A 25,816-nucleotide genomic window follows, 5' to 3' on the forward strand; every position below is an offset into this window, starting at 1 on the left:
CAGATGAACCGGTTTGCAGGGCAGAAATGGAGATACAGATGTAGAGAACAAATGTATGGACACCAAGGTCGGGAAAGCGGAGGGGCTGGGCGGCGTGGGATGAACTGGGAGATTGGGATTGAGATGTATACACTAATATGTATAAAATGGATAACTAGTAAGAACCTGCTGTATAAAAAAATAAATAAAATTCAAAAATTCAAAAAAATGGAATGATGCCATATATCTGGAGAAAACTATAATTTGAAAAGATACATGCACCCCAATGTTCATAGCAGCACTATTTACAATAGCCAGGACATGGAAGCAACGTCAATGTCCACTGACAGATGACTAGGTAACAAAGATGTGGTATATTTACACAATGGAATATTACTCAGCCATAAAAAAGAATGAAATAATGCCATTTGCAGCAACATGGATGGACCTAGAGATCTCATACTGAGTGAAGTAAGTCAAACAGAGAAAGACAAATATCACATGATATCACTTATATGTGGAATCTAAAAAAAAAAGATACAAATGAACTTATTTACAAAACAGAAACAGACTCACAGACATAGCAAACAAACTTATGGTTACCAAAGGAGAAAGGGGGGTGGGGGAGGGATAAATTAGGAGATCAGGATTAATAGATATACACTACTGTATGTAAAACAGATAACCAACCAGGACCTACTGTACAGCACAGAGAACTATACTCAATATTTTGTAATAACCTATAAGAGAAAAGAATCTGAAAAATATATATATTCATATATATACACATATATACATAAAACTGAATCACTATGCTGTACACCTGAAACTAACACAACATTGTAAATCAACTATACTTCCATTAAAGAAAAAGAAAAAAAGATGGGATGACGCCATTAGGACCATCTCATGAGATTGCTGCCAGGATTCAACGAGACAACCAGTGTCAGGACTGAGCCCAGGGCCTGGCACTGAGGAAACACTCCTAAAAGGTGAGCTGTTTTTATGATCCCATCATTCCACGTTTATTGAGAAATAAACCTACAGAATCAAATCTGAATGATTTCTTATGTTAAACCTTACTTTAGCGGCCAAAAATGGTTGCATGTTGGTGACTTCATAGGGTTCCATCTTAGAAACTCATCTGACTGACACTTTTGGCTGTTTTAATCCAAGTGAGAATTATAGTTCAGTTTGTCCACAGTTACATTTGGAGACTCTTGTCTCAAGAAAGCTCCCCTAACTTTGGTTTGTTCAGCAGGCTCTGCAAAGACACTCTGGTTTTAAACTCTTGGTTTTAAAACTTCCACTTTCAATGCCGTGTGTTTATAGCAGTAACAGTTCCCCCCACCAAAAAAAAAAAAAATCACACATAACTTCCACACATTCTTTCAGGCAAACAAACACTGTCTCAACTTGAAGAGAAAATAAAGCCTTGCTGGTTTAAAAAAAAAAAAAGTCTCAGGTATTCACAATGAAGCCTGCCTATTTCCTTGAAATCCTCTAAAACGTGATAAAAGACAAGACAGGAAGCTTCAAAGCGACGTCCAGTAGCATCGTAATGAGAGTCGTGGAAATGTACATTCCCAGGATAACGCTGCTCACCAGCCAATCACAACCCGGTACCCCTCATTAAGTGCGTGTGCTGTTGTCACGGAGACACGTGGGAGCAGCATCCCATAATTCCCACAGTCTCGGCACTCTGGGGACCCTTCCTTGCAGGCGACCAACTGGGATAGGCTGCTACCCCAGCAGCTGGCATTATGGCCACAGTACACATTTTAAGCAAATTCCAAACCACTGCTTATATTAATTCAAGGATAGAGGTGCCTGGCACCATGAGCAAGAGGAGTGTCATTAAAATTCCTATGGAATGCCATGTAGTGTTACAGTGGGGCAGTGTTTCTCAAAGTCCACGACCCTTTGCATCAGAACCCCTAGGTTGTTTTCCAACTGCTCAGTCCCAGCCGCGCCCTCAGGTGTGCTGAACTAGAATCTTCCAGGGACATCTGAGAATCTGCATGGTAACAGGCTGCCTCACCCAGGGAACCACAGCACCGGACTGGAACCACGTGGAGTTTTCCACGAGGTACCCCTTAGGTCAGTTTCTTTACTGAGTCGTGTGGTTCATCACACACGTGTCTCATGAGGTTCAGGAAAGCCTCTCAGGTGAGTCGGATTAGACACGGGCAGGTCTCGGCTTCATCCCGCTTTGCCCAGATTTAGGGGCCCCCTTGGGAAGGCTGACCTGCCACCACTCCCAACCACTCGGGCACCCCGAGCCCTAGGCGGGGAGCTTCCGCAAAGGGCCCCGAGTTGGCCAGGGAGCCCATCATCCAGGCATCAGCCCTGAACACGGGGCCTGGAGGATCGAGCTGTTCAGCAAATAGTTGGAGCCCCTTAAGCAGAGCATGTACATGCACGCAAATAACATACAACAGGGACCGTCATTAGGACTCAGTGCCGTTACTTCGGCTGCTTCTAATGGAAACTCTAGGACTCATCCGACGGGGGTAACAGACTGGACCGTGGGTCCAGAGTTAAACAACAGCAAGCGAAGCGCCGCGAGTCAGCTGCCAGCAGCCACTCCCTCGTGTCACCCACCGGCGCACCCCCTCCTTCCCGTGGCTCACCTTTCTGTATTTGTTTCCCTTTGCCATTTTTCCTCCTCCCCTCTTCTCTCTTTCTACCATTCCCTGTCAACACTTCCTTCTATTCCCCCTGCCCCATCTTTGCTATTTTATGAAATGTTAGAGCTTTCAAAGTTAGGTGTTTTGGGTTGGGTTTTGAGGACTGGCCACTCTGTGCCGGGCTCCCCAGTGGGGCTGCGTGTTGGGACTTGTGTTTCTGAATCTCTGGCATCAGGCCCGCATCCCCATTTTGCCTGGGTCAAAAGTAAAACGGATGGGCTTCCCTGGTGGCTCAGTGGTTGAGAGTCCGCAGGCCAATGCAGGGGACACGGGTTCGTGCCCCGGTCCGGGAAGATCCCACATGCCGCGGAGCGGCTGGGCCCGTGACCCATGGCCGTTGAGCCTGTGCTCCGCAACGGGAGAGCCCACAACGGTGAGAGGCCCGCGTACCGCAAAAAAAAAAAAAAAAAAAAAAAAAAGTAAAACGGAGTGTTTAAGTCTGCTTGAGAGTTGCAGTCTGGTCTTGGACAATTAGTTATCTGGGTAATTACAGAAAGCAAGATTTTACTGCCTGGTTTATGCTGCCTGATAATTCATCTAATGGAGATGGCTGGCTCCTCATAAAAGGACCATGTCCTGTGCATTAGGGCCAGACTTAGCAGAAGGTCCATGGACTAGACCTATGAAAACAGGCTCCCAGCAGTTCCGTAAAAAGGAGGATAAAAATGCAGAAGCCAGGGCTTCCCTGGTGGCGCAGTGGTTGAGAGTCCACCTGCCGATGCAGGGGACACGGGTTCATGCCCTGGTCCAGGAGGGTCCCACATGCCGCGGAGCGGCTGGGCCCGTGAGCCATGGCCGCTGAGCCTGCGCGTCCGGAGCCTGTGCTCTGCAACGGGAGAGCCCACAACGGTGAGAGGCCCGCGTACCGCAAAAAAAAAAAAAAAAAAAAATGCAGACGCCAAGGTTAGGGATCTTCATGTCACAATGAAACCCTGTTTGGCTGTTGTGTAGGCTGAGCCCGTTCTTTATTAACCGTAAGTTGTTTCTCACAGCATAGAACTATTCCATTAGCCTGAAAATAAATAAATGAATAAGGTGCCTCTCACTGGGACTTCATGTGCTGGCATAAACAGGTGGGGATGCGTGTTCTTCCCGAATGGGAGGTACCGTTTAGGAGCACAGAAAACACATCTTGGGAACACAGAAATCCAAATGCAAATATGGAAAGCACATATGCGCCCCTCCCTCCCGCCCCTACGTGCACGTTTGCATGAGAAAAGCCACTGCCCCAATCATACGACAATGAACGCTTACCGTTGTTGTAAGAGCGAAAATTTCCTACAAATTTTATGTATTCATAAGTTGGAAATTCCTTTGGGTTCAAGCTGCCTCTGAGAAGATGGCAATAAAATTCTAAGTCGTTGTCAGCTGGGCCATTAAAGGAAAAAAGGAGAAATGGAATGAGAGCTCTACAGTGATTCTAGACTAAACAAGCCGCATCTTGTGAAACTCACAGGGTTTGGTCAACACATGGCCGGGCTATTTCTCTCATTATGACTGACTTTCAGACATGATTTTATAACCTCTGCAACACACGTTTTTCCCCTCTGTAGTTTATAGATGTTTTGCATTCCATACTCGGACCCGATTAGTCTTAATTTGCTCACAGATGTCTGTGGCTGGTTCTGTCGGCCTTAATTAGTTCTGGTTGTTTTCATACTGTATATTAAAATAAAGCTGCTCAGAGCTGCTCTCCTTAATTTAATCTTTCCACTTTGCTCTGAAGGAAAATCAGATGTACAATGGGACACATTATTCACGGAAAACGGAGTAAGGCTTGAATAAGTACAAGGCACCTTTGCTACTGCCGTCAAAATACACGTTTCATTAGGTGACCGGACCAGCTTTCTATCCAGGTCGCCAATTTTGACAAAAACTTTAAAATTCCATAAAACCTGCAAATGTATATAAATAACCAGATGACAGCCTCAGAAGAGAATTTGGAGTTTTGACCTAATTATTCAGTTTTTAGTTGGTTACTTAGTATCATAAAGACAAATCTAGCCTCACAGCGTCCTCCAAAGTAAGAAGATTATTCACTTATTTTTGTACCGTTTATTACTAAAAGGTTCTCATGTGGGGGGGAAAAAGGGATCTCTTGTATTACATGCAAAACAAGCTATTATTCTTAAGCTCTGTGCTTTAAAATTTTCCGCATAAAAGTTCAACGTCTTCCATATTCCAAACTCCGGTTTTAGCTTTGAACTTAAAATATACCTCTACGGATCTTGGAAATGTTCTGAGTCACAAGGAAAATTATTTTTAAAATTAGTCCTCCCTTCTTAATTCATTCTAACCTCCTTTCAGAAGTGACATCCTCATCTTTCTATCTCGTAAAACCAGTGAAGTTCAACTTACATTTTAAGTGTTCTGGGGAGGGGGAGTCCGTCACAAGCATATGGGAAGAAAGCATTTTGTAGACTTCTGAGTGTTCTTGTTCTGGAAGGAAACGTAACAAATTCTGATCCGTGACATCCGACTGGAAAAGAAAAGAAAGAACCAAGGCACACATTCCACAAAGACGAAAAATAAAAAGCAAAGGCTGCAACTTCGTGACAATTCAGAACTGGTTTCTGAAATGAGAAGTTCCAGACCTGACTTTCCGTGAAGACGCTGGAATTTTGAATTGTAATCTAAAAGGGTTCACCTGTTCAAATGCAAACGTGCTCTTGCCCGTGGGCCTGAGAAGGAACTAAGACTCAAGCCAGACAAACACGCATCGGAGCCCCGTGTGCTGACAACACCCCCGTGTTCCGGCTGGGGCGGCGTGGCTGGCGGGGAGCCCCAGCTCGAGGCCAACCACGCACATGGAGGCCCCTGAAGAGCCCACGGGTTCCTTTTCCGACCTCTAGGCCAGCAAACGGCTGTTTACTTCTAAAGGTCTGTAATCAAAGGAATTGTACTTTTTTTCTGAGGACCTGGGCACCCGTGGACACAAAATAAATGCAATGGAGTCTAGACTCAGTGTTATCCAACAGAGCGGTCTGTGATGATGGAAATGGTCTGTAACCCGCACGGGCCGTCAGGGAAGCCACCAGCCACGTGGCTTCCGAGCACCTGAAACAGGGCTCGTGTGACTGGATTTTGTTTTTGTTTTTTTTTTTGCCGCACCGCACAGCTTGTAGGATTGTTAGTTCCCCCATCAGGGATTGAACCTGGGCCCCGACAGTGGAAGCACCGAGTCCTAACCACTGGACGGCCAGGGAAGTCCCTGAAGACAGAATTTTTAATTGTATTTAACTTTAATTATTTTAATTGAAATTTAAGTCACCACATGTGGCCGGTGGCCCCCATACTGGACGGTGCAAGTTGGAGATCACGGTGGGGAGAGAGGAGACAGCCGCTTCTCTATCCCTCAGTAAACTCACCCCCTCCGACAGCTTCAAACACCGTCTGTGCACACCCTTTCATGTGCACGCCAAGGCAACTCGCTCTTGGGTGTCCTGGCTTCACATCCCATCTGCCTCCCAGATGTACTTGGGGACCCCAGATCCACATACACCCCCAATGTCCTCATTATCTCCTCCCCCCGCTGTGTTCTCTGTCCCCATGTGTGGTGTTGTCAAGCGGTCACCTGCCCATACCCGACACCCAGCTGGTATCCTTGACCTCTCCCTGTCGTCCTCACATCCAAACAGGGTCTCAGTGCTGTGAGATTTTCCTTCCTCGAACTCCCTCAGATCCATTCACTCCTTTTCCTCTGGCCTCTACCCTAGTCCAGGCCATCATGTCCTCTGGGCAGTGAACTGGCCAAACTGGCCTTCCCACATCACCTTCCGTCTCTGTCCAATTTGCTATCTGCCAGCAGTCTCGTATCAGACCAAGTCACCACCTTGCCAACGAACACAACATTGTAAATGAACTCTACTCCAATATAAAATAAATATTTTAAAAAAACAAACTTCCGTGGGCTTCCAGCTGCTCCTGGGATGAAGCCTTAGCTCCCCAGTTCACTAGTCGGGCTCAGCAGAGCACAGCCTCCGCTCCCAGCCCGTCTCCAGCCCTCCAAACTGCCTTTCCTCCGGGCTGCTGGCTCTCCTCTTCCTCTGGGCCGCCCCTCAGGCTGCACCCTCAGGCTGGAGCATCCTGCACCCTCTGCTTGTGCTCAGGAACTCCCGCGCTGCCTTCAAGTCCTGGCCTTGAAGTCCCTTCCTCTGAGAAAGCAGCCCTGACAGCCCCTCACCCAGAACAGGACCACTGCCCCTGCTCCTCTGGCCGCTGCGCCCGTGTCATCTGTACCCACTGGGGAAGGGCACATCTGTGACCACGTAGTAAGCCCTGGGAGGGCCGGCGAGGCAGGTGAGAGCCAGCTCTGCCCTCCAAGCTGCACTCTGCTTGACGGGAAGATGACGAGGCTGTGAGGGTGACACGAGCTGCTTTGAGTCAGCGGCCGATACAAGGGCACACGGCAGATGCCAGGCGTGATGGGGGTTCATTAACCATGTAGGAAACAACTCCAGGCTTTCTTGTTCTTTCCCATGATAACGTGTGTCCCCTGCCTGCCTCTCCCCTGTATCCCTGACATCAGATGGTGCTTGGCCTTCAAGAAAAACATGTTGATGAACTGAAAGAACAACATGGCAAGTGCTGTGATGGAAGCAAGAACCAGGCGCCTGGAGAACTCTGAGCATGGGTGCAGAACCCAAAGTGACGGGGTAGGGGAGCCTCCCGGGGACGGTTCCCATGGGGAGGGATCCTTGCGGCGGGGGTGGTGGTGTCTGGGGACAAGGCGGTGTCCGCCAGGCAGCCCGGCTGCTCCAGGCAGGGGCACAGCCCACACAGAAGTGGGGATGGGGGTGAGGGTGGGAGCCCTGACAGCACAGTGGGTGGGGGAGGAGTGGGGAAGGGCAGTAGGGCTCGGGGCTAGCAGCCCACAGAGGAGTCAAGGCTGAGCTTGTGTGCCAGGGGACCCGCTGGGGCACGTGGAGGAGGAAGGTGGGCAGGACTGTGCTTGTATTTCGGACCCTCTAGTGGCCTGGGGAGGAAGGGGGCACAGGAGCCAGGCTAGAGGTGGTCGAAGTCTGAACAGGTCCGGGGAAGGGGAGACACAGAGGAAGGGGCCGCGTCCAGACGACTCAGCCAACACCACCATCCGACTGACACCGACTCAGGGCGCCGTGTGCCAGCCGCGGCTCCCGGCACCGGAGGGAAGCACGGCAAAGGGGGCAGGTCCCTCCCCTCCTGCGGCCACGGTTCCAGGACTGTAAGCATGTGCTCGGTGGCTGGGGAAGGGCAGGCAGGAGCGGAAGGAGGGGCTCTGGGGGTCCCCAGGCTCCCTGCTTGGAGGCCCCTGTTTGGATCTCTGTGGACAAATACTCCGCAATCCCCCCCCCCCCCACTAGCTGTGCTACCATTTTCTCATTCTGGCTTTTTCTCCAAGTTCCTTCTGATGTTCTTGACTTTATTTTAAGCCCAATCCCTTTAGTTTTTTAGAACATGACTAATGCTCACACATGACAGTACTCTCTCTTCTTAAAGACATTTCAGATACTTGAAAATGCTAACTCCGTCACCACATGGTCTCTTCTCGGAGGGCCAGTCAGAAGCCCACTTCCCTGATGGAGGGGGTGGCAGAGCGCAGGGTGGGGGGCCGCCTGGCCTCGCTGCTCCTGTGGGACACGGTTGGCAGGTCACAGGGCATCTCAGGTGACAAGTTCTGCACAGAATAAAGACGAACACTGGAGGGAGGCGGGGGTCATGAGGACTATGAATTGACACACGAGGAGGGCTGAGAACACCCTTGGCAAAGAACAAGCTCTTGCTATGCCTTTGCTATTATACTCCCATTAGGCCATTTCCCTGTGCTGGAAACCAACACGAACAATGAAATTGTGAGAATTTAAAGCCTAGCGCTTACAGGAGAGTAAATTATATCTGCAACTGAACTGTCCCTGGAATGCGCTGAGCTCTGTTTATTAAAATCATGGCAATTACAGAGACAAGGGAGGGAAGGCACCGTCCTCACAGCTGAATCACTGTATCAGGAACATCACTGACCTGCTGGAGGCGGGAGGTTCTCCATCCAAACTTGTTGCTATGCCCTTGGCTACTTTGTCAAGAATCTGGCCCTTTTCTGAGTTTTGCACTAGACGCCTGCTCTAAATCCCCACAACACTTCTCCTACCTTTTCTCCGGAGGCCCTGGGACAGCCTGGGGAGGATGTGAACAGACAGGAAGCATATTCCTCTCTCTGTCTTTTGAACCCACGGCACCGGTGCAGTCGCGTCAGCAAAGTTAAACGAGCCTGCACAGGAGTCCGCAGACTGGCCGGCTGAGCTGGAAGCGGGCTGTGTGGACGTCCAGTTCAGGACGTCCCCGAGGGGCCCCGGCAATTCTGACTGGAGATCTGTGTCGGCCACGATTAGAAGGGGGATCGGTGAGAAGCCTCATGTTGAGAAGAGGCAGGACTGGGCTCAGCAAGCAGAGAGGGCCCTGGGCTCCCGAACGACCGGGGCATGGGAGGCATACGTCATCTGCTTTGATTCAGTTTAGATTCAGAATCAAACTGACGGCCAAAGAGGGATGCTTTCCGAAGACAGTATAACGATAGCTTCGACCCGGGAGGAGTGAAGAATGAATTCAGGTAGAAGAAGGACCAACTCTAAAGACTCTCTCTGCTCATCAAAAGACCCTGAAGACAGGGAAAGGCAAACCACAGAGCGAGATCAGATATTTGCGGCACACAGACCTGTGGTATAAGCCCGGAAGGAAGGGTCAGCGTGATATGCTGCCTCGTCATTTGGCAAAATCGAGGGCCTTGACTGGACCAACCAGAGTTCTCCTCCCCACTGTAACGGCAAGCTCCTTCTTGCCACTGACAAGGTCCCCTGGCTAACAAGCCTCCTTACTGCTGGGGCTGCAGAGGACCAGACGCAGTTACTGTTCATCCTGCAAGTGGGTTTCAGCGCCCTGCCAGCCAATCACATCCTCTGTGGGAACCAGGGGGCACCCCACCCTCTTGCTACTACCACACCACCCCTGCTTGTTCACCCTGTTCCCAAGTGCAGCCCCCGTGCGTCCCTGCATGGCACGCGGTACGCTCCTCCCTGGGGCCGTAAGTACACGTGCTTAACACACCGTCAGTTAATACACCGTCTCACCTGTCCAGTATTGGCTGTTGTGTGTTTGGCCATCCCTGTCACCCTAGGGCAGAGTGACGAGGACGCGATTAAAACCATGCCCGACAGAGGACTAGCGTGGAAAGAACGCTTACAGATCATGACACAAAAGACGCAGACAATCCAGTAGGAAAATGGCAAAATACCTGAAAGAGCATTTCACAGAAAAAGGAAATCCAAACGGCCGACAAACTATGCAAAGACACTCAGCCACACCATCAGCTGGGAGAAAAGCAAATCGAGACTCCGTGAGATGCCTTCGCACAAAAACTGACAGTTCTGACAACACCAAGTTCTGGTGAAATGGACGAGCTGGAACTCCCCACCCCGCTGCTGGATGGTGGAGTGGTACCATCACCATGGAAACAACGCGGTATCACCTAGTAAGCGCGACGGGTTCCTACCCCGCAACCCAGCGATCTTACACACAGTCAGCTCTCTGGAGGATGCTTGCAGATGTGCATCAGGAAATACGTACAGACATCCACAGACACACCCTCTCAGAGTTCCACACTGGCCTGGGGGCAGGGATCGTAGCATGTGTCTACAGCAATGAGGACAAACCCACGACAGCGACTCTGGACGGTGTGAGACCACGAATCCCTTAGCAAAGCTGAGCGGAAGGAGAGTGCACCAGAGTACACGTCCTACAACTCTGTTTACATAAAGCTAAGCCAAAGGTCGTACTAAATTACAGGGATTAATGATGAACTAAAAGTTGGCAGAACTGCAGAGAGAAGCAAGGACACGATGATGGGGAAATGGTCATCTCTATGCGGAAGGGGGCGGTGTGATGGGAAAGGAGCAGACAGGAGCTTCTGCGGGCCTGGTCATGCTCTGTTTCATACCCTCGGTGACAGCTACATGTATGCTTGCGCTCACCTTATCGTTAGTTTTAAAATGGAAGCTACGTTTTATACACGGCTCTGCAGGTATGATACAGAAAGATCAAAAGGCACATAAAAATCAAACCAATCTAACTGGCAACCTGGACCCTTTGAACCTGTGATCAACCCTGAGCTGCAGCCACCCCTCCCTACTGGGGCCCCTCCTACACAGAGCATCCACCCAGGTCCGCCCTGACGTGAAGCCTCCGACAAGCTGACCTGGACCAGGTGGGTTCTCCCAGCAGGTGAGGACAGGTGGGTGACGGAGGGCAGAGGGATGCTTCCTGGAAGGCCCTGCGCAGCCAGGGACTTGCTGCTGCATTTCACCATGTCATAAGCCAGGCGCTCTGTCTTCCTCCTCTGTGACCTCTTCTCCCTGCTGTGACCCCTGCCCCAGGAACCTGGCCCACTGTCCCCTTTGACCTTGTACTTCCAGCCAGAGCTTCTACTTGGAGAAACAGCATTACACAGAGGTATTTTTTTGGTGAGTAGATTTCTCCAACTTTATAGTCACTCTGTGCCTTAGATTTTTTTGGGGGGGTGGGGGGAAGTTGTGTTATCCACGCCTGTATTTCTCACTCTGAGGCCCTGCCCACTTGTGCCAAGCTGTTTGCAACTGCTCTCCATGCAGGAGCCCCACTTGCAAACCCAGTCCCTCATTCAGTGAGCATTCGGGCACGTGGGTATCGGCTCGGGGCTGGGGACAGGGCTTGTGCCTGACGAGCGAAGTGTGATCCAGCTCCTTAGGCCAACATGGCGTTCATTAACAGATCGGAAAAGCAATCCGGGAAGTTAAATGTTCTAAAAAATCAACGTCCAAACAGGAAACACAGACCGTGCCCGCTGTGGGTGTCAACTGGCTCTGCCTCGGCCGTGCTCTTTCCCAATTACGTCCAAGGCGTGTGACGCCCGCCCCTTGGATCTCTGCCATCAGCACGCTCACCTGCCGGGCAGGTCTCTGCCTTGACCGCCTATGTTAATTCTGGATGCCAAAATGTACTGGCGTCACCACCACGGGTAAGTTGTGACTTTCCCTTAACATCATTTTCTGCTTTGAGCTATTTTCTTCTAGCTTTTCTCTGTCAAACTGGAAAAGCAAGCTCTAGGATCTTTCATCAGGACACTGCTGTACAAAAATCTATCGTGTGAATTTTGGAGTGTCTGAGTTTCTAGTGGCAGGAAGGATACACAGAGAGAGATACTGAGACTTTTGACAGACTTAGAAGAAGAAAGGAATTCTTGCTGCTCTTCCCCCCCCGCCCCCCCCAATCGCCAATGGTCCCCCAAACCCTGGCCACACGGGGTGCGGTGGGACCCAACGTCTGGCATGCCAGCCTGTGATGCCAACAGGGGGCGTCCTTGCTACTGTGAGGCCCTTGGCCTCCAGCGGGCTGTCTCTGCTGGCCATGCCTCGACTGACGGTTGCCTCTTCCACGAGACAGGACATTGCCTTCCGGGTCCTCACCCCACCTCTGCTCAACACCCACCCCACCAGAGAGAACTCAGCTTCACTGCCACATGCAGATGTCTGAGTGGTGGGTGAGCACCAAGTTCTGGGGTCAAAGTGTCCGAGTTCAGATCCCAGCCGCACCACGTGCTGACTGTGGGACCTCAGCTGCTCTGCGCCTCGGTCCGCTCATCTGTGAACAGGAGTAAATACCTATTTCCTAGAGTCATCATAAGGACCAATAAGTATAAGGAGAATGGACCTTCTAAGTGCTTTCACCACATTAATGCATAGAAGGGACTCTTCATAGTGCCTGGTACATAGTAAATGCTCAATAAATATTGGCTACCTTTTTATTAGTCTTTAATGGCTTAACAGATGAAATCTCTCAACAAAATTGCAAACCCTTAAGGTTTAAAGAATCTCATATGGATTTGCAATTGAAGCGACTGACAAGGGATTAATCTCCAAAATATACAAACAGCTCATGCAGCTCAATATCAAAAAAACAAACAACCCAATCAAAAAATGGGCGGAAGATCTAAACAGACAGTTCTCCAAAGAAGACATAGAGATGGCCAAGAGACACATGAAAAGATACTTAACATCACTAATTATTAGAGAAATGCAAATCAAAACTACAATGAGGTATCACCTCACACCAGTCAGAATGGCCATCATCAAAAAGTCTACAAATAATTAATGCTGGAGAGGGTGTGGAGAAAGAGGAACCCTCCTACACTGTTGGTGGGAATTTAAATTGATACAGCCACTGTGGAAAAGGGTATGGAGGCACCTTTAAAAATCTAAAAATAGAGCTACCACATGACCCAGCAATCCCACTCTTGGGTATACATCTGGAAAAATCTATAATTTGAAAAGATACATGCATCCCTAAGTTCATTGCCCCACTATCTACAATAGCCAACACCTGGAAACAATTTAAATGTCCATCAACAGAGGAATGGTTAAAGAAGATGTGGTATATATGCAATGCAACGCTACTCAGTCATAAAAAAGAATGAAATAATGCCATTTGCAGTGACATGGATGGACCCAGAGACTGTCATACTGACTGAAGTCTGACAGAGAAGACAAATATCATATGATATCACTTACATGTGGAGTCTAAAAAAATGGTACAAATGAACTTATCTACAAAACAGAAATAGAGTCACTGATGTAGAAGACAAACTTATGGTTACCAAGGGGGAAAGGGTGGGAGAGGGATAAATTGGGAGACTGGGATTGACATATACACACTACTATATATAAAACAGATAACTAATAAGAACCCGCTGTATAGCACAGGGAACTCTACTCAATACTCCCCGATGATCTGCATGGGGATAGAATCTAAAAGAGTGGATATATGTATACGTATAACTGATTCACTTTGCTGTATACCTGCAACTAACACAACATTGTAAATAACTATACTCCAATAGAAATTTATAAAAAAAAAAAAAAAGAACCTCATATGGGCCATTTGAATCACTGCATTGTCTGTGGACACGTCCTGGGCTTGTACTGAGAAATAAGCAAGTTTGAATTGAAGTGAACTAAACTGAAAGCAGAATTCCTAAATGGCAACCCAAGTCCTCAGCGTCAGAAAAGCACTAGGTAGAGTGGTGGCGCGTCTGGGCTCTGCGCTCAGTGGGCCTGGCCTCAGCCCTGCTCTGCTCCTTGCTGGCTGGGACACCTTGGTCTCATCCTCTGTCAAGTGGAGGTGACAGGGCAGCTGTGTGATGGGCACCAGGGAGGTTTCTTGTCCACCCACTAGCAGGGATACAGCGAATCCTAAGTAAAAAGGGAAGAAGATGACGGTTTGGGTAAAAGCTACAAGTAAGCAGGAGTTAGATGTGGAGATCGTCCGTCCTGGCCTCACCTCCGCTGGGGAGTGTGAGGGCTGACTCGGTGTGTGTCTGGGTCCACAGACAGGCACTTAATAAGCATTCAGATGGGTCGGGCATTGACAAATGAGAGTTGGGGTCATTTTCTTACTCTGGAAGGGCCATTTCTCTGGCCCTTCCAGAGTAAGAAAATAATTCATAAAGGTGATTCTAAGTTGCTCCAGAAATTCGAATCAGAGTCCCCAACTTACTAAGTTCGCTCTGCCACGTATGGCAACTGGGTCATCAGGTAATTCCAAGAGGAGAAATCAGAACACTGCAAATCCTGTTTCCCCAAACAGCTCTGGCCACACTCCCAGGCCATTCCGGGGTTGACATCTGTTTGCTTTTCATCAGAGCCTCGCACTGCTCGATCCCGTCCACTCAGTACAAAACCCAACCCCCTCCAAAGGAGCACCCCACCTCCTCAGATCAGCCCAGAGAAGCTGTGATCTGATGGGGTCTCATCACTACTCCAGCATGAGACGAAAATCAAGATGAAACTGCTTTCCCGACTCCTTAGGGCTGAGCAAGAACCAGCCTCTTCTGACAGCTCTCAGAGGAGAGAACCCCCAGCCTCGTGCACCCTGGAAATGGGCTGAACCACAAAGGGCAGATGGATTCAGAGTAATGCAAAGGTATCTGCCTTGCAACGTAAAAAATGCTTTTCTGGGCTACAACACACAGTGACCCACAAAGGAAAAACATGGACGGGGGTTTTGATCTACACACAGCATCGTCTGCAGCAGCAACGGGAGTGGGGAGTGGCTTCTGAGGAAAAGAATGATCCAGGACGATGTGGAATCCTGGGCCATCAGGGAAGCTGGGGTCGTCACCGCCGGCGGAGCGGGGGGTGAGCTGCCCACACAGCGAGGCCACAGCGCTCCCGGGCAGGTGCAGCTCGGGAGAGGCCACCACGGTCCTCCAGCACCACCCGGCCAGCGATTCCCTACGAGCAGGCCCCCAGGGCAGCTACCACCCTCCTCATGTGTCCTGGCCACGCATCCACCCACGTGTGGGAGTCAGGGGCGGGGGCTCAGCAGTTTGGCGGGGCTTTTTGGGAGGAGAGAGAAGAGAGGACGTTTTAGCCCAATCAGTCCCACAGGTGGGTACAAGCTTCCTTCCAGATCGGTCTCTGTGGGAATAAACGATGGTGTGGTGGGAAATGGAAGGCTGACCAGATGCCTCCGAGGGGCCCTCCAAGGTGGACCCTCCACCAGCCGGGTGCTGTTCTGTGAGTCAGAGCATCCTGACGGGGGGACCAGGGAGCCCGTGAGGCTCAGGCTGAGAGGAGAGAGTGTGATGGAAGATGGGAGGGGGGAGGGGGAGGGAGGGACGGAGGGGGAGGGAGGGAGGGAGGGGGAGGGAGGGAGGGGGTAGGGAGGGAGGGAGGGGGAGGGAGGGGAGGGAGGGAGGGGAGGGAGAGGGAGGGGGAGGAGGGGAGGTAGGGAGGGGGACGGAGGGAGGGAGGGGGAGGGGAGGGAGGGGAGGGGGAGGGAGGGGAGGGAGGGAGGGGAGGGAGGGGAGGGAGGGAGGGGAGGGAGGGGAGGGAGGGGGGAGGGAGGGGAGGGAGGGAGGGGAGGGAGGGGAGGGAGGTGGAGGGAGGGGGGGAGGGGGGAGGGAGGGGAGGGAGGGAGGGAGGGAGGTAGATGGGGGCGAGGGCCCGGGACCACACGGCACTCGCCCTTCTCCGTACCCCACCTGGCTCCCCGGGACACGATGGCAGAGCCTGCCCTCCTGCCCAGACCCTCCTTGCTTCTCAAGTCCTTCCTGGTCCAACAACATCTTCCCAGAGTATTTCACTCCCCCCTCCCACCATCATCCCTGGCACTGAACCCTTACCACCAGCAAGCGTTACAACCTACTGCATCTCAGTTACATCTCCAGCGACCCCCAAACCCCCTTCTGTCCCCAGCCGTCTGGTGCACATCCCTCCACCAGCTCTCAGGGGACCTTGTCTTTCTTTGCAGGTGTCTGTCAGCCTCCATAAAGGCTCTGAGCTCTGCTAACTGTGCTGTAGGCTCACGGCTCCTGGGCGGTTTCTGGGGCACTGGAGAGTGAGGACCTGCACCACAGCCCCCGTTCCAGGTCTTGCTTGTTCCAGGATGACACAGGCCTGCACCCGCCTCCCTCAGGAAGCCTCCGAGCTTGGCCTCGGCCCGGTAGAGGGCACTCCTTGACCCTCCTTACACACAGATTCCCGCACACCTGCAGCGCCCCGGCTCTGAGATCTGAATGGTCCTCCAGGAAAGAGGATCACACGTACTGGCAAAGGCCATCAGAACAGAAACTCACCGGTAAATGCCCAAGGAGAGGCGTGATGCTGTCAGAAACGTAGAGGATGCTGCCGTCCGTCGTAACAGCGATGATGAAGCCGTCTAATGCCTGCGGAAAACACAACAGGTGAAGGCTCCTCGGTCATGCTTTCACGGACGAGAGGGTCATCGAAGCCAAGGACCCCGGGTTAGGTTGCCAACTTTATTTCGTAACCCTTCAAATATTTTCACGACTAACCTCACAGCACATTTTTCTGTCTGGCACACAAGGCGGTTTCTTACACAGAATTTGTCTAGCCCAGGCAAACTGCTTGCAAAGCACAAAAAGGCTTGGTGAAAAACGGGACCTACTGGTTTCATGAAACAGAATTTAGCCATGGAAACTACCTAACTAGTTTTTTTTTTTAAATGTCTAATTAAGCTTAATCTTAAAAGTACAAAATGAAAAAAATCTAGAATGTGTTTCAAATAATCTGAAATAGCAATCCTATGACAGTTATAACAACTGCAATTTCAAACACCAAGGCCTGCATAACTTCACAATATAATCATCTCAAAACATGTGATCAAAAACTTTGGGCAGGAGTTTCTTTCATAAATCCTTTGAGGACAGCTACCACACTTTCGGCTTTGGGCATTTCTTCGTGTTCCACTTTAACGATCTCCAGAAGGATATCTCCACTACCACAGTTCTTTAGGAACATGAAACATTGAAACAAAGCATAATGATTCATTTCAGCCCGCCAGAGAAGTCTCTTCAAATTATCTGCGTCTTGTATGGCCTTTAGTTTAAAGTTCTCCAGGACTTGCCGAAAATGAAAAGGGTTACCTCCGTCAGCACCATTCAAAAAAGCCTGCATTCCATCCTCTCAAGACCAGTTGCTTCCTGCGCCGTGGAACTGAGGCTGGGAGCTACTAGCGTCGATGATCACGGACTTACGCCGCTTCTCCGTGGTGGCCATGCACAGAGACGTCATGGTGCCTTCGTGAATAAGGCCTTGGAGACTGGCCACACTCAGAAGCCTGAGAAGGTCTCTTTTTGCTTTTTCATCTGATTCTTTAACCTCAACAGGAGTATAACTCAGAGCAGCATGTAGCAGAAAGGTGAGCTTCTTCTGAAAGAGATGAGCCACCCTTTGGTGGCTCAGCATCCTCAAAACAGCTGCTCGGGTAGGACTGTATGCGGTTCTCCCCACCCCTTTCCTCACAGTTCCTGTTATTTTTCAGCCCTTGAATATGCTTGTCCAATTCAAGCCTGAAAAGCTCAAGTCCTTTTTCAGACCCTCCTAAAAGACAGACCGTATACTCAAGAGTTATGTTCGGAGTCCGTCGTCGCTGTTTAGGGAAGCAGTTTTTCTTGTGGAAAAGGCAGTAGTAACAACTGATGCTGTAACCTGGAGTTCTCAGCTCCACTCATGCAACACTACCCAGCCCTTCAAAGACTGCTCCCTTAGAAAGATGCTTAGCGATGAAACTGTGCGGCTCTGCCTCCACTTCAGAGGGTAGATTAGTATCCGCCAAGGAGAGGCTGAAATCATCACCGGAGGGAGTTTCTGCATCTGTGCCACGTGGGCTTCCACCATCACTGTCCGCTCGCTGCTGTGCCAACCTGCTTCCACGGTAGCTGCAGACACAGTAGCGGCTGCTGGGCAGTGGCTTGAGTCTCCGCTCTTCAGTGGGGCTGCCCTCCTCGCTGCTCTCTCGCTCCCCCCTCACCTCCATCCAGCGATTCCTGCAAGGAGGGGAGCATGGCGGCGGCCTGTGAACGGCCCTGTACCTAAGTAGTTTTAATGATAAGCGTACCTTTGGGCCGAATCAGAACCATCACGGTGACCCATTAAAAGCTGTCAGTGATATTTTACAGTCCTTGTCCTACCCCCAATATCACTCTGAGTTCACTGGTAAACATTTACTAAGATAGCAGACCTCACAGAGGTGTTAAAAAAACGAAAACCTGTGCCTGCTGGTTGGCGTAGACCTCTGCTTACATCCATTGCCATAGAAAGACCTCCTGAAGGAAGTGTCTGTAGAGAACGTTCACATGAATCCACCAAAGGGAAAGGTAAGGACCGATGGGGACGTGCTGTGTAACTCAACCAGACCCATGAGAACAGCTGTCCCTCGGTATCCGTGGGGGACTGGTCCCAGGACCCCTGCAGACACCAAAATCCACGAATGCTTAAGTCCCTAGAGTTGCCCCCATATCCGTGGGCTCTACGTTCTCAGATTCAACCAACCTCGGAGGCGGAACCCACAGACACGGAGGGCCAACTGTATTTCAAAATAACCGGAAAATTCATTTGTTGAGACGTTTTTACTGAGTGCCTGCTCTATGCTAGATGCACTGCTCTGGGTGCTCATGAGAGAAGAGATACAGGCCGTCCATGTTTTCTCACAGACTCACTGTTTTGTTTTCAGATTCCTTATCAGGGGCTCACGATGCTCTCATGAGACACACGAGAAAGGTGATTTCTAAAATTCAGACTCTTATTCAGCAGAGAATGGGGTCATCCTGGCAACTGGCTCTATGGGCACAGTGATGAGATGGAGGAGATTAAAAACAAAGTCCACCTCCCCAAAAACAAATTTTTGAGGACATAATACGCTCACGCAGACCATCCCTGTAAACTATCACTGTTGCCTCACTGACTGTATTGTTAAAATAGCATCTTCTGCAAATATAGGAATTTTTCCACTTTGGGGGAAAAAAACCCCAAACTGAAATATGTGCTTAGAAAGTTCTGGAAACATTTTGTATGCACTCAGCTATATCCTCCTAGGGTGTTCCTGAGCATCTGCACAGCCAAAGGGCACGGATTCCTTCAGGGTAGGAGGGTGTGGCCAAGTGCACGGCAGCAGTAAGCGGAAATAGTCCAGTAAGTGTGCAGAGAAGGGCACCCACCATCACCACGCACCAAAGTGGGAGTTCTCTTCACCAGGAAGATTAACATGTGGGTCACTTACTGTTGAACACTTACGTACTGCAGGATTTAAGACTGAAAAATATCTTAAAGCACATTTCTTAAGTGGACCTCATCCTCTTGGAATTCATCTGTGGTTTTCAACTGGGAGCAACTTTGCCCCCCTGGGGATATCTGGCAATGTCTGGAGACATTTTTGCTTGTCAGTTCTGGGGTGGGAGCTCCTGGTATCTAGCGGGTAGAGGCCAAGGATGCTTTGAAACCTCCCATCTACAACACACAGGATGTCCCTACAACGAAGAATTATCAGGTCCGAAATGCCAAGCGTGCTGAGCTGGAGAGATCCGGGATCAGATTTACGGCTCATGGTGAACACCGAGGTACATCCGAGTGAACTTTATTTCTTTTTCCCTTAAGTATTTTTCTAAATTAAAAAAAAAAATCATAGTAGCAGTGCTCCTGGAAGATGAATTTTTTTGAACCGGTGAAGGTACTGTTGATGACGTCAGCTGGACCATTTTAGGAAAAGTAGATTAGAATATCGGGAAAAGCAGGAACAACATAAATTCTCTTCTTGCACAAGGAGCCCATGCCCTCTTGAAGTTGTAAAGCAAGTGAGTGTTAAAAAGCTGAAGGTATTTATAGATGGAAGATAACGCCCATTGGCGTTTGCCATCAAATGCACAAGAATTACACCGAGTCACTGCTTTAAGAATGTTTGCGATGGTTGTGGAAGTCCCATCCGCAGCATTTGAGAGGGACTCGATAGAACGTGACTGAAAAGCAATGTGCCCCTCTTATTGCAATGGGGACTTTGGCAGGAGCTTCAGGAACGCCAGAGATGCCATAATGGCCCGAGTTTCATACCTGCCACACACCAGAAGGAAACGAAACCACCCCTTTCTGCCAATTCCTGGCTCTGATAGAATGTTTTTTGTCTTCTCTGGGACAACATCTGGGCAAGAAAAAAGATGGCTGTAGCTTTTCTGAACAAAATTCAGAAATACCACACACCTCCTAGTTGCCAGTCAGTAAGAGCTTTCCCTTTTTTGAGTTTACTTGTTCCAATGCTTATAGTCACCATCTTGGCCAGTTTACACTCAACCAGCTTGGCTGGTCTGCGACCAAGTCATTCTGTTCTTTCAAATTCCATAACTGTATGAATTCTCATGGAGTCTGGTTTGGGGCTCTTCTGGGAGAAGAGGGAAGAAGGAGGGATTCACATCCAGACGGCACCAGCAGTGCAGTTCCCTGGGGCCTGATGGGTTCTGTCCTGGGTTTCATCTTCATTTAGAAAGGAACCTCCTGGTTATGAAGACATGGCATCTGATTCCTCATGCTCCCTGAAATGGCTCTGAACAAAGGAGGGGGATATGCAGCTGGAATGGGACACACACTATGGAGAAGTTGCACCTTGGAAAACGAGAGCATCGTCCCGTGGGAACCATCATGGGGAAGGTACAGGAGGCTCCAGTCACCCATCACCTGGCCTGTGTCTACTGAGGGGCAAGAGGGTAGAAGAGGAGCCTAAAACAGTCAGAGAGAAGTCAAAAATTCTAGTCGGTGGGTTTCCCATATGCCTCAAAGATGCAATTCACCCAGAAGGTCCACTTGTTGTATAGGCTTAATTTTGGGGTCCAATTCACTCACCTAGCATGATTTCCTTTAGACTGGCTTTAGGGAGTCTACACTGGGAGCAGAGGAAAGTGCATATCCATACAAATCTAAAATCTTCTTTTTCTAGAAATTTCAGTCTCCTAAGTCTCAGTTCAGCCCCAATTTTTGTCTTTAAAATAAAGACTGTTATGAGAGGCAAAGAAGGACACTACATAATGATCAAGGAATCAATCCAAGAAGATATAACGATTGTAAACATATATGCACCCAACATAGGAGCACCTCAATACATAAAGCAAATGTTGACAGACAGAAAAGGAGAAATTGACAGTAACACAGTAGTAGCGGGGGACTTTAACACCTCACTTACATCAACAGATCATCCATACAGAAAATCAATAAGGAAACACAGGCCTTAAATGACATATTAGACCAGATGGACCTAATTGATATTTACAGAAGGACCTAATTGATATTTACAGAGTATTCCATCTGAAAGCAGGGAATACACATTCTTTTCAAGTGCACATGGAACATTCTCCAGGTCAGATCACATGCTGGGCCACAAAGCAAGCCTCGGTAAATTCAAGGAAACTGAAATCCTATCAAGCATCTTTTCTGACCATGACATTATGAGATTAGAAATCAGCTACAAGGAAAAAAAAAAACTGCAAAAAACACAAACGTGTTTTGGAGGCTAAACAATATGCTACTAAACAACCAATGGATCACTGAAAAAATCAAAGGGGAAATCAAAAAATACCTAAAGACAAATGAAAACACGATGATCTAAAACCTAGGGGATGCAGCAAAAGCAGTTCTAAGAGGGAAGTTTACAGCGATGCAAGCTTACCTCAGGAAACAAGAAAAATCTCAAATAAACAACCTAACCTTACACCTAAAGCAACTAGAGAAAGAACAAACAAGACCCCAAGTTAGCAGAAGGAAAGAAATCATAAAGATGAGAGCAGAAATAAATGAAACGGAGACTAAGAAAACAACAGAAAAGATAAATGAAAACTAAAAGCTGGTATTTTGAAAAGATAAACAAAATTGATAAGCCTTTAGCCAGACTCAGCAAGTAAAAAAGGGAGAGGGCCCAAATCAGTAAAATTAGAAATGAAAAAGGAGAAGTTACAACCAACACTACAGAAATACAAATGACCATAAGAGACTACTACAAGCAACTATTATACATTGTTAACCTTATAAAAGTCCTGTTCTCTCAAACACTTTTGATACCCTGAAACTCCTTGCGGGGGGGAAAAGTTGTGCTACAGACTTTTTAAGAGGGTTATATGCTAGAGGGTTATGTGTTTTAATTACTTTTCCCTAAGAATTAAAAGATAAAATGATTTCTGTGAAGTAGCATAATGATGCATTAATTCAACATGATATTTCACAAGCTCCTCTAAATTTAACATACTTAAAATGCATTGCTTCTGGAGAAAGTTCTGTATTTTCTTTAAATATAGTTCACATGCAGATTTAAGTATCTTTCATTTCATGCAAATGTACATTAATGCTTTTATATTTCATAATATTTGGACATCTTCATTCTGGCATTTTCTTACTCCAGTAACTTTCTGTTTTCTGCACAGTTAATCTATGTAAATTAACGTTTACATCAGTCTTATATAGGCACATAAGATGAGATCTAGACAGACAGATTCCCAAAGAGCCATTCTCTAAAACCCTGCCAGGAACCACAGACACAGCCAGTGTCTAACTTCCTCTGGCTGAACCCATCCACCCCAGGTTTCTTCTTCTAATTCAAGGGCCCAGACATGCCATGTCTGGGGCTTTCTCTCTGTCCACCATTGTATCCGAACACTCCCAGTCTTATCCCCAGTTCAGAAGTCAGCACCATCCAGATGTTTTTGCAGTGACTTATCCTCATCTGTACTGAGAAGTTTCACCCATAGAGAAACATGATGTTGAAGAAGGCCAGGCACTCAGATCGGTCAGATTCCCTCAAATCCAGCCCAGCAGATGGGCGTGGGCCCTTAACTTTCCGGAGGAAGAAATGTGAGCATCCTTCTTGGCACAGAGAGACCACGTGCTGGGTGGGGAGACACAGTCACGTATGGCTGATATCCACACGTCATGTTGATGGAATCGGAGATCAAGTTAAAAGCATTATTTTAAAAGAAGACTCTGGCTTTCAAAATGTGTCCTACTAAGGGAAAAATATATAATTGCTGCATTATATCCTACATAAATACAGGGCAGAGACGTAATCCCCTCACTCTCCCTACCTCCAGCTCTGTTCCTGCCTGGCTCCCCAACGAGGTATCCTCTGGTTGGGAGATGTGAGTGGGCTGGCAGTCACCATGGCAACGGTACACACTCGCATTGAGTTTGGGGATTCTCGCTTCTACTGCCCAACTCGGTAGCCAAAACATAAGCAAGAGCAGGCAGATTTTTCAAGAGTCTATCTGTTCCCAGCCCTCTTTGCAGGGTCGAGAACGGCTGTTTACTTTGGGCACAGGGTCTTATCTGGAGCAAGCAGCTAGATTTTAATTTGCAACCCGTTAAGCTAATTGGAAAGTGCATGTCACCTCCAACATCAGCTGGGTGAATTCTTCATTACTGAGGAATGAAGGCTTCCAGTCCTGCTGAATGTCACAGATTTCCGTTTGCGTTGAGACTTCTAAAAAAAAAAAAAGCATAAACAAGCTTTTAGATGGGAAGGCACCTAGAACTTGGAATTAACAGATGAAGCACACGTGATTTCTACGTGATTTTGCGTAAATGTGTACTGTAATGAAAGAAGCTGATAGAAGGACATAGGTTACTCTGATTTCTGAGGACCCGGTGCTTTGGACGCAATGGGCTTAAAAACACCTCTTGACGTTTTCACACGCCTTCAATGAGGCTTCTGTGAGGAGAGAAGCCCACCCTCTGCACTGGGTGTCGTGCCTACAATTAGCAGGTGGTACCACGCCCTTGAATTTCTACATGACAAAGCCCATCAGCGGTTGGAGTTATGTGGTTGCCACCTCTCAAGGCAACAGGAACAAGGACAGGGATGGAGGGTCACATCCTTAAGCTGCTTCTTCATGGTCAAGGTGAAACAAAACGCTTCAGTGAGCTGGTATTTTCAAAATTCCAGAAACATCTTAGGTGCGTAGTATCTAACCTACTGTGTCTGTGCAGATTGTCATGTATTTTTCAGCATTTCCAGTTCCTGAAGTATAATGTGCTATAACAAAAACATGTTACTTAGTTGCTTTTAAGGCCAGAATTTACTCTTCCCAAAACTTTTTTGGGTTAATCTGTACTTTGCCCGTTTCAAGTAACTACCTTGTTTGGAAGACGTTTTTCGTATTTGTAAATTTAATAGTCATTGGTCTACACAGGACTCCTTAAACACTCTAGCTCTCCTGCCCTTTTGTCTTTTCTTTATCATAGTTGATTGAAATTGGTTTTTACTATTCATGACTTAGAATAATTTCCTTCTGCTTCACAACTCGGTAACTTCATGTAAATTCTCAGGATTTTTGTCAAGCTCGGGAAAACACCAATCAAGTTTCCTTCCTATGAAAACTGTAAGATTTCAGGGCATTTCACTTTTTTTTGGTTTACTGACTGATCTTCAAACCTCTTTTTTGTTTTTTAATTTTTATCTAATTTTTAAAGGTTACTTTCCATTTACAGTTATCATAAAATATTGGCTCTATGCCCTGTGTTGTACAATACATCCTGGAGCCTATCTTACACCCAATAGTTTGTGCCCTGTATTGTCTACCCCCTCCCACCGCCACTGGTAACCACTAGTTTGTTCTCTATAGCTGTGAATCTGCTTCTTTTTTGTTATATTCACTAGTTTGTTGTATTTTTTAGATTCTACATATAAGTGATAGCACACACAGTGTTTATCTTTCTCTGTCTGACTTATTTCGCTTAGCATAATGCCCTCCAAGTCCATCCATATTGCTGCAAATGACATGATTTCACTCTTTTTTATGGCTGAGTAATATTCCACTGTATATATGTACCATAGCTTCTTTACCCATTCAAGTGTCGTTGAACACTTAGGTTGTTTCCATGTCTGGCTTCTGCCTTTTTGAAAGAGGGTGCTTTATTAATAAAATATCTCTTATAAGATTATTACAGGGAGCTCAAATGCTATACTGAATATATTTGTTTTTCCTTCAGCTTATCCTCCATCTTTAACCAATGTTTAGCTCCACTTTATGTAGTAAGAGGTTTCTTTAGGGGTTATTTTCTTGGTGCTAAGAAAAACCCACGTAGCTATGATTTATCTCTTTACCTCAGAGAGAATCATATTCTGTTCAACAACTTCCTAGAAAATGCAAATTGTTCAGGCAGATAATCTATCAACTTAAACGAGGAGAGGCATTTAAAGGCCTTCTCCTTTGACGCTGTGTTGTTGGTAGTTTCTCCGCAGGGAGTTTGGCGAGTTCATCCTGACATCTGAGTGAATGGATGTGAATGAATGAAAGTGGTCACTGCTGAATGAAGATGCTGTGAAGGGTGAGTTACACGTGTGACTCTGTAAACCTCCCCGAGTTCAGTCACCCCGCATTCCCTGCGGGGAAGAGATCTCCCTTCTTGATTTCTGAAAGAATATTTGCTGCTCTTGCACACAACTGAAGTTTTGTCTTTCATGATTTGAAAGGAGCACAAAAGAGCCACTAACAGCCATTGGTCACTGAACACAGGAAGAAACCCAGGAAAGGAAACCATGGTGGACAGGTAGTCAGCCAACAGCACTGAAGGGCCACCAGCGGGGACCAGCGTGGGGACCCCTCTCAGCTGATGCCACTGTGGCCACAGGCTGTGCCCAGTGAAAGGCATCCTGGGAAGCAGAGGCCAGGCGCTACACACACATCTGGGCCAGTTATCGTTCTGGGGTCCCAGCTGAGCCAAAGAGGAGAGGGTGAAACTCCCAGTTCCTCAGATCAATGACTGCGACCCTTTTACCACTTAGAAAAGAGATGGACTTGCGGCTATGCTTATCAA

The 25,816-nt window shown here is 48.1% G+C and overlaps 1 protein-coding gene and 1 pseudogene across 11 annotated transcripts in view; both read right to left on the minus strand.

Moving 5' to 3' along the window:
* Positions 1-25,816, minus strand: part of NPAS2 (neuronal PAS domain protein 2) — a 182,003-nt gene that overhangs the window by 42,202 nt on the left and 113,985 nt on the right. For 8 of the 11 annotated variants that reach the window (XM_033838602.2, XM_033838605.2, XM_033838603.2 and 5 more), the window contains 4 exons: positions 23,389-23,480; positions 16,309-16,398; positions 5,028-5,148; positions 3,924-4,037 (listed from right to left, as the gene is read on the minus strand). In XM_033838602.2, coding sequence (XP_033694493.1) covers positions 3,924-4,037; positions 5,028-5,148; positions 16,309-16,398; positions 23,389-23,480 — 417 coding nt within the window. Of the gene's footprint in view, positions 1-3,923; positions 4,038-5,027; positions 5,149-16,308; positions 16,399-23,388; positions 23,481-25,816 lie in introns of those variants that run through there. The other 3 variants (XM_033838608.2, XM_073791030.1, XM_033838610.2) reach the window with 2 other exon arrangements.
* Positions 16,407-23,382, minus strand: LOC109549312 (protein Njmu-R1 pseudogene; annotated as a pseudogene).

The sequence above is a fragment of the Tursiops truncatus genome, chromosome 14, assembly GCF_011762595.2.
Source record: "Tursiops truncatus isolate mTurTru1 chromosome 14, mTurTru1.mat.Y, whole genome shotgun sequence".
In the NCBI taxonomy this organism is placed as follows: domain Eukaryota; kingdom Metazoa; phylum Chordata; class Mammalia; order Artiodactyla; family Delphinidae; genus Tursiops; species Tursiops truncatus.